The following is an 8253-nucleotide window of genomic DNA, read 5'->3' on the forward strand; positions in this document are numbered from 1 at the left end:
TTTGAATAAAAAATGAATGTATTTATAAATAATTTGTAAATGAAAACACACTTACGAACACATTTTAATCTAAACCCATGATTTCCTACCCAAAAAAAAAACATTAACTATTAAACTAAATAATAATTGATAAACCTACTTTAAATTAATGCAAAGTAAATACGCATAAACATGATAGGTAACAAGATCGAGAAAGTTGTAACAGCATACCACAAGTTCAATCTTAGTACTTAAACAGCTGCAGCTAACAGTGGTTTTCCAGTTTTTGGACCACATTTTTCTCTAAGATTACTGATCAAGGATGTGGGGGTGGAAGAAACTGTGAATGAATCCAATATTGTTTCGAATCAAGGAATCAAATGCTTAATCTAATTCGAGATAAGCTATTCAGCAAGGCCAGTTCCCGGACAGTCAATGGTGTCCGTGGTCTCTCCTCAGACTAGGAGGGTCAGATTGAACCAATACAACTATAGATATATGCAAGCACTATTCTCCTCACAGGTAGAAATTACATTCTTCACTACAAACAAATAAATAAGCTTCAAAAGTCTAATCTGATTACTTGCAAACAAACACTTACTACGTCAAATATCTGATCACATAATAGCTTCAGATGATATGATAACTGCAAATAAAACTCTGTCCAACTAGGTAGAAATAAGTCCAATTGAATAAAACCAGAACAAGAGCGTCAGGAGTGGTCATATTCAATACAGTAAATAAGACAATGTAGACAACAAAAATAAGACAGAAATTGAACGTTAAACAGCTGGTGGAAACAACCAAAGTTTTCAGTACCTAAAAGATTTGGACACTAAAACTGGATTTTGGGCTCTAAGTTTCTCAATGTTGGATTTAAATTCGTTACAGAAAGACACAAGCGATTGCTGCCTAGAGGCAAAAGCAACACTGAATTTTTTAATTTCATCCTCGAGATCTTTCCTGCCCTGCACTTCAGTGTTCAAATCTTTCAACACATTTTCTTTCCGATGTGTAACCTCTGCGAGTTTTTGAGATGATACGGCGACTTTCTCAAGCAAAGAGTCCCGTTCTTGTTTCAGCACCTGAAATTCCTTCACCAAGCTCTCAAATCTTTCTTCAGAAACCTCCAGAAGCTGGCTTTTGAGAACCAAATTTTTCTCCAACTCATGGTATTTTTCCTTAATTGTCTCAAGTTCATCACTCAATTTCTCCTTCAAACAAGCAGTTTCACATTCAGAAACCACATCTTAAAACAGAACATCAAAAGATAGTTCCTATTTTCTTCTGGGCAACTAAAAACTTCTTACGAAAAGGTTCTAGCATCATAAAGATTCTGGAACCAATCCTAACTTTTTATTTTTTTGGACCCAAGGTAACTTCTGTGAAGGTGACCGAACGTAACCTTTCAGCTAAGTGCTACTATCATGCCAACCTTGTCCATTATTGGTAGGGCTCTAATAAAAGTACATCACCCACTAGGCAGCCAGGCGGGAAGTGCTAAACTTAGTTGAAGGACAAAGGATATGTTCCGTCAAATGAAAGCTCAGTAACGTCATCATCTTATGTTTTCTGCTCTTTGTAAGGTAAGCAAGAATGTCAAGTTATATCTGTTGAAGGTGAAATTCTTGGTATAAACCAGAAAGACAACTCTATGAATGGTAAGGTATTTGAAATTCTAAAGGATGGTTGGAACAAATAAATTAGTTTTGTAAAATTTATTTGAAAATATATTTAGTTTAAGTACGAAAAGATAAAAGTTTAACTCTAAATAAATTTGAAATTAACAAAATTTAAAATGTATTTTCCAATATTTCTTTTGAAGTTATTTGGAATTTATTTTTCATTTTTTTTTAATTTAGTTTTCATAATTTAATAGTTAAATTAAATATAATTTTTAACTGATATTCACATGAATAATTCATTTGCTTCAAACATACCCTAAGAAGCGCCCCTCACCCCAAAAAAAGGGAAAAAAAGTGACCTGCCGATTCTATCAACTGGATAAGTGGTTCTCTCATTTGTCGCTCTAATGAGTACTTGCCTATCATGTGCCATCAGAAGCAAACTGAGTCTAAAAGTCATGGCATATTTGAAAACAAAAAAAGTCGAAACTGAAGGAGCACAGGGTTTAAAACATGGATTCTCCTGGAAAAAAGAACTTGAAGAAGCTTTCTCTGTTTAATTTTCAGAAAGTCTCTCACACTGCATACTAATATCGACAATTAAAAAATCATATATAGCAAAAATTAGTTTAAAATTTCAGGTTTGAGTATAGGAAACAAAACATCCAAACATCAGGATAAAGGAAAAAATCATAATTAATGAATGATATCTTGATAGTGATGAGCAGGCAGCTACCTTATTGTTGCAGCTATATGTCGGATTCTTCACTTGCTCGCTCTCCGTGCATATTGTTTCTGATAGAAAAGAGTCAGTTATATTTTTCAACTGCCCACGAAGCACTTCAAGTTGTTCTTGTATTAGAGACTTGTTCAGGGGGAAGGATTTCTGTACATCCACTCCCATTGTAAAATGGGTTTCCAGAGTTGAGAGAATATTCATTCCTATTTCACATGTACCAGATAGCAGTTTTGCGATCGAAAATTCCCCCTCGGAGTTGAAAGTCTATGAGAAGTCACAAAAGAAAGAAAAGTAAAGATATCACGTTGAATGTTGAGAAAGTAGAAATCATGAGTAGATGTCATCGAAATATTTTACCTGGGTCATTGACAAAATATCCTCATAAATATCTTTGCAACTTGCCACAGATTCACAGAACCTTCGGGGGATTTCTTGAACCAGAAGCACTTCTTGTTTAAGAACAGAAATCTCTCCCGTTAATTGGTCATTCAGAAGTGCTTGTTCACTGTGTTTTCTCTGTGTTTGTATTTGCCAATTCGGTGTATGAGGGTAAAAAGAAGAATAAAGCACAAGAAAATTACGGAGTAGAACAATTGGTAGATCCTCAAATACACAATAGCATTCAGTGTTAAGATAGACGTTCTATCACTAGAAATAGGTCTTGGTGAAAAAAAGCACCAGCTGCAAGTTGCTGGAAAGTTTAATGAAAGCTAACAGGAGCAAATTCAAAGCTGCCACAAGAAAAATCCATACATGAAAATTTAGTGATGTGAAAACGGTTCCTAGTTTACTTTCATTGACGGCCATATATGGTACTATCTGAGGTTATGGAACTGATATCTACTATTCTCACTGTTGGTTATATAAGCATCAAAACCAATAAACAGATATTTACTTTGGCTATATATTTCAGAACTGAGACTTCATGTCTGTTGAGCCTATCTAATATTAGCAAGAAAGCACTAATCAATTTTCTGACTTTCCACCAGAAAAGTATTCAATAAAATTAGTGTTTTCACCAATTTTTATGAAGTCTGAAATACAAGTGAAAAAATTATATACGAACCTCAAGGTCATTCTTCTCTTCGGTGATGATTGCTAATTGTCTCTTGAGATTTTCAACCTCTTCGTTGTTCTCATGTGAGCAAACCTGGAAAAATTTTATTGATTCAAAATAATCTTGTTAACTGGTGGAGTTGTCCAAAATTATCCATTACAGGAATTTGCTAAGATATTATGATGGTACAATCATATTGTTAACTACAAAATACTTATATAGCCATGTTTCAGAATGTTTAATCTTATATAGCTACTGTTTAGTTACTTTTGTAGTTTCGATTTTGATAAAACCTGGAGAGAACTACAAGATCATTGTACAAGAGGTGAAACAATATAAAATTAACCAGCCTCCACTGTAATCTTCTTCAATTGAATCAATTTGGTGTTTTCAAAAGCGGGAAAGGAACACCAGAAACAAACAAGCAAACCATACAGAGTTTCTCAGTAGACCAAAATTATCTGTTTTCACAAGCTTATAAAATTAAAAGTAGCATTTATTGGGAGGAAGAAGACAAAATAACAACTACATGCTGAATGCAATTAGAAATACTCAAGACATAACAACTCACAGGATTTACATCATTTGATGGAAGGAGTTCTTTTCTTGCAGGAGTCATCAGAAGTAAATCAAGGTCAGTTACATGGCCCTTGTTCAGTTTCATCCATGTATCTTCATCAGCCACATAGCTAAATGAATCCAGTAAGGGGCTATAATCTGAGAGCCTCGAATTATTTGACCTTTTAACAACAAAAGCATTGGGAGCTGCCTTGAAGCAAGGAGTTGTAAAAACATCTCGTTGGCATATGCTGTTGCTATCATGGCATTCCTCTTTAAATCTTTGTCTGACAGAATCTTTTTCCTATCAGACAATGCTAAATCATTAGAAACTCAACATCAAGAGAAATATTGAAAAGATATCCTAACACTTGGAAAAAGTATTAAAGAACAGGTAATAAATTTATAATACAATAAAAAAAGTTAAAAAAGTAAATATATCTTTGTTTTTGCTAACTGGAATTGATGATTATGATTAGCTTTACACTAAGAGTCATTAATGTTAGACTTGATGTGAATCCCTAAAAACAGGTTTCTTTTGAAATGAATTTAGCAACCTTCCCAGTGACGTACCATCATACCATCCATTATGGATCGCATAAGAAAGAATGCCTCTACTATAATACAGAGAATTAATATGTGCACAAGATACAAAGGCAGTACATGGTATATAAGGACTGAATGTTGATTAGCATTAGAGTTTTGACAGTTTATACAACCTGAGAGATACAAATGTTAAAACACATAAAGCAGCTTTGTGAAAATCATACTTTTTGAGATGAACTTAGCCAATTCCATAATGGTGTCAGGAATATTGAAGGCTGGCAATGGTAAAATAGGGAAAACAGGAGACAACTTGATTCACAAACGAACAAAGATTTTACATATAAGTTATACCTCACTAGAATTCCTGTCGCAGTCTGAGTTGGTAACAAGACTACTGAGGTTATCAATTTTCATTTGTTGCTCTCTGATGCACTGTTCACGTTCTCTTTGTGACCTCCTTTCCTCTTCCAGTTGCATTTCAAGCTTCTCATGCTCTAGTTCATACTGTATTTGGCAAAGAAGAGGAAAAAAAACATAAGCATACATGAAAATAATAGATTGGAGTTCAAAACAGTAATCAGAGTATGTACAAGAACACCGATTGAAGAAACAACCTTGAGCATGTCATTCCTCAATTTTAAAATCTCCTGCTCCAGCACCTCAGCACGGGATCCCTGAGAATTTTAATCACGTTAATTTATTTCAAGCCTCTTCAAGAAGCAGATATCCTAAGATCATCACCTGAAGCTTCCTACGGAGCTCTTCTATCTCTAACTTTTGCCGCTTCAGTAAGGCTCCATCTGACAAAATCTATGACAAATTTAAACATAATGAGCTGAAACATAACCAAAAGAGGAAGAAAAGAAGTAATACTGAAAGTTCAAAGAAAACAATGTAGAAAAGAAAATGATGTAAATATCTTTTAGGTGCTAGTCTTTAAAATGGTCAAGAGTGTCAAAAAGCTAGGTTCTGCAGGCATACCTCATTCACTTGAGCACAATTTGTAATGCGCTTGGCTCTGCTAGCAAATTGAAGTGTTCCTTTTGTTTCTTCAATGTGAACCTGAATGTATCACAATCAAGTCAAGGAATAGATGTAGAATAAATAGAGAGAAAAAAGAAAAAAGTAACAGGCTACCTCTTCTGGAGCTATAGTGCATATAATTGAAGTTTTGGCATTACCACCGAGAGCTGGTTGAAGTATTCGTGTTAGCTTACTATCACGATAAGGAATATGACCCCTGTATGAGTGATTTATTTCGTTAGGGGACAGTTTTTTCAAGTATCAAGATGCTTCGTGCAAATGGAAAAAAAATACCTGTTCTTGGCACCATCACTTAGCTTGTTAATCACATTACCAAGTATCATTAAGCTCTTATTGATGTACTTCCCTTCCTTCAAGCGTACTCCTCCAGCTCCAGTTTTAGCAATTCGTTCAGATCCAGCTAAGTCTACCAAATTCTACTTTCAAATTAAGTAAAAATAAAAGGGAATGCAGAAAAAGATTAGTAAGCCAAATAAGAGCGGACCTGGATGCCTTTTGTAACAAGAAAAACAACATTATATATAACTGTCAGGCAGAATTACTCTGAATAACAATTTAAAAAGAATACAAACCAACACTGAGACACGGATAACATCAGTGCTTGAAAAATCATTTGAAGAGCTGGTTTCCTTTCCCTTGCTCTCAATTACCTAGCATTCGATAAATTTAAAAGAAAAGCAGTGAGATGCTGGGATCCAAAACAATTTAATTCCCAGTACTATAGTTGGAACATACCATTCTAAATATTGTGTGCGATCTACTACTACGAACATTCATATTTGTCTCACCAAAATGCCTATTGACTGTAAAAGCATATTAGTCGGATTAATTTAAAGAAATATGATGGTGAACATAAGTACTGTTTTATGTTTGCTTTCAGACCTTCTCCCGACTCAATGAGTTTAAGCACTTGTTCAGCACTATTCACAATTTCCTCCCTGAGGCCTGCGACAAATATTCCACGCTGGAAGACAAGAAAAAACAATAACATTTTATCATTATAAACAGAATACAAAGACAGATTCAGCTGTCCATATAGTTAGCAAACCTCCAAGCTCTCGTGGATTTGCAGTTTTTGGTTCTCTAAAGTGAGAAGATCGTTAATTTCTTCATTGTAAATTTCCATGTAGGAAACTCGAATGAGAAACTCTCTGTCAGATATCTGGGAACACCATATATGAAAAATGGAAATCAAACTTTGATCTGTGACATGCGTGCATCAATTTTGACAGTACATAAAGCAGTGCCTACCATTTGTATTCTGTCAAATATATCTTTAACAGCCTGATGAATAATTCCAGGATCAGTGGCTGATCCATTCATGGTGAACGTCTTTCCACTGCTAGTCTGTCCGTATGCAAATGCAGTTCCTGCAATAGATTCAACCGAAGAAAGAAATTTTCTTAGCCATGCCGTTTAGACCAAGCATTTTATCTGTTTATCCGATCGCTAATATCAAAAGGATGCCAAGAACATCCTGAAGACATGTTCATACTCTAATATACTGAAATTTTATATGGTAAAGTAGTTACATTCAACTTGTTAATTCCTATCCTTGGCTAATGTCAGTCCTCAAAGTTCCTCAAAAATCTGCTTGAATTCAGTCTACTGTCCTACCATCACTTTTTATCAGTTTATTCCTTTTAATTAAAAAGAGAGTATTGTTGCTAAACTGCACATGAGAAATGATCTTTGACTTCTCTGAAAATATTAGGAAGTGGCAGAAATAATGGATTAAAATCATGCTCGAGTCTCTCACTGCCCCTAGAGTGCATTTGATATGCAAAAGGAGAAGCCTATGACGTATAACATTCCATCTACTTAGCAATTTCTCCATTAAAAAGAGAGAAAAAAACCAAAAACAAATCTTAAATGAAAGCAAATCACAGCTTAGTTTTATGTTAACAGGACAAATTAAAAGAAAAAAGGCATATTATTACCATTGAAACCCTCAAGGGCTGAATGAATAATTTCCTTGGTAAGAAGATCATAAACTCTGGAATTAGTACAAGTCTCGTCAAAAATGTGATCTGCCAAAAGAACCGAGTGAAATTATTCAATTCTTTACAAAACAGTACCAAGTCAAATCAAATCAAATCTCAAATTCCAAAAAGAACTTGGGAAGGAAACAGAAGCAAAAAAATACGAAGATAGGAAGATGAAGCGGAAGAAAATCAAATATGAGGGCCATGGAGATGATAATTATATACCAAATGCGTAAGAAACGCCGGAGATAGGAGTTCCATGGAGCCTGTGAAGAGAGATGCGATTATCTTCTACCTTCCAGTGTGTTCGATTACCCGACGCTTCTTCTGTCACCGCTGGCCTCACTCTCACTGCTACACATATCTTCTCCATCTCTCTCTTTCTCTCTGATCTTCTCTTCAGTCTGTGGCTGATATGGATTTTAGAATGAGTGGGTTGATGAACTTTTTTGAATCAAGATTTGAGAAAGCAGAGCGGGCTGCCATGAGCACCTTTTCCCGTTTTGAACGCCGTGAGTTTACAAATATACCCTTGGTAAGGGACCGTTATTACGTTCTTGGTATAGAAGCTAATGGGCTAAGACAGGCCCGAATAAGCAGGCCGTAACTATAAACCATTATTTTATTATTTGGATTTTAAAAATATAACTTTTAGGGGTTTTATAAATTATAATAATTATCATCCTGTTCAATTTATGAGCACTTCAATTAATTTATTTT

General features: G+C 34.8%; 1 protein-coding gene across 2 annotated transcripts; it reads right to left on the reverse strand.

The window, feature by feature from the left end:
* Positions 1 to 648: 648 nt before the first annotated feature.
* ZCF125 (P-loop containing nucleoside triphosphate hydrolases superfamily protein) lies at positions 649 to 8006 on the reverse strand. 2 transcript variants are annotated; one of them, XM_022050707.2, is made up of 18 exons: positions 7759 to 8006; positions 7489 to 7578; positions 6800 to 6918; positions 6597 to 6710; positions 6431 to 6512; positions 6284 to 6351; positions 6121 to 6198; positions 5822 to 5964; positions 5642 to 5744; positions 5486 to 5566; positions 5246 to 5314; positions 5119 to 5178; positions 4856 to 5008; positions 3981 to 4262; positions 3410 to 3493; positions 2701 to 2859; positions 2341 to 2607; positions 649 to 1193 (listed from the first exon to the last, which is right to left on the reverse strand). In XM_022050707.2, the coding sequence occupies exons 1-18, from the start codon at positions 7904 to 7906 to the stop codon at positions 792 to 794; spliced, it is 2502 nt and encodes an 833-aa protein (XP_021906399.2). In that variant the 5' UTR covers positions 7907 to 8006; the 3' UTR covers positions 649 to 791. The 2 variants fall into 2 exon arrangements, with proteins under 2 accessions (XP_021906399.2, XP_021906393.2); XM_022050701.2 differs by having other exon boundaries at positions 3972 to 4262; positions 7759 to 8005.
* Positions 8007 to 8253: the final 247 nt, after the last annotated feature.

Source organism: Carica papaya, chromosome 1 (genome assembly GCF_054855325.1).
Source record: "Carica papaya isolate Zhongbai chromosome 1, ASM5485532v1, whole genome shotgun sequence".
NCBI lineage: Eukaryota > Viridiplantae > Streptophyta > Magnoliopsida > Brassicales > Caricaceae > Carica > Carica papaya.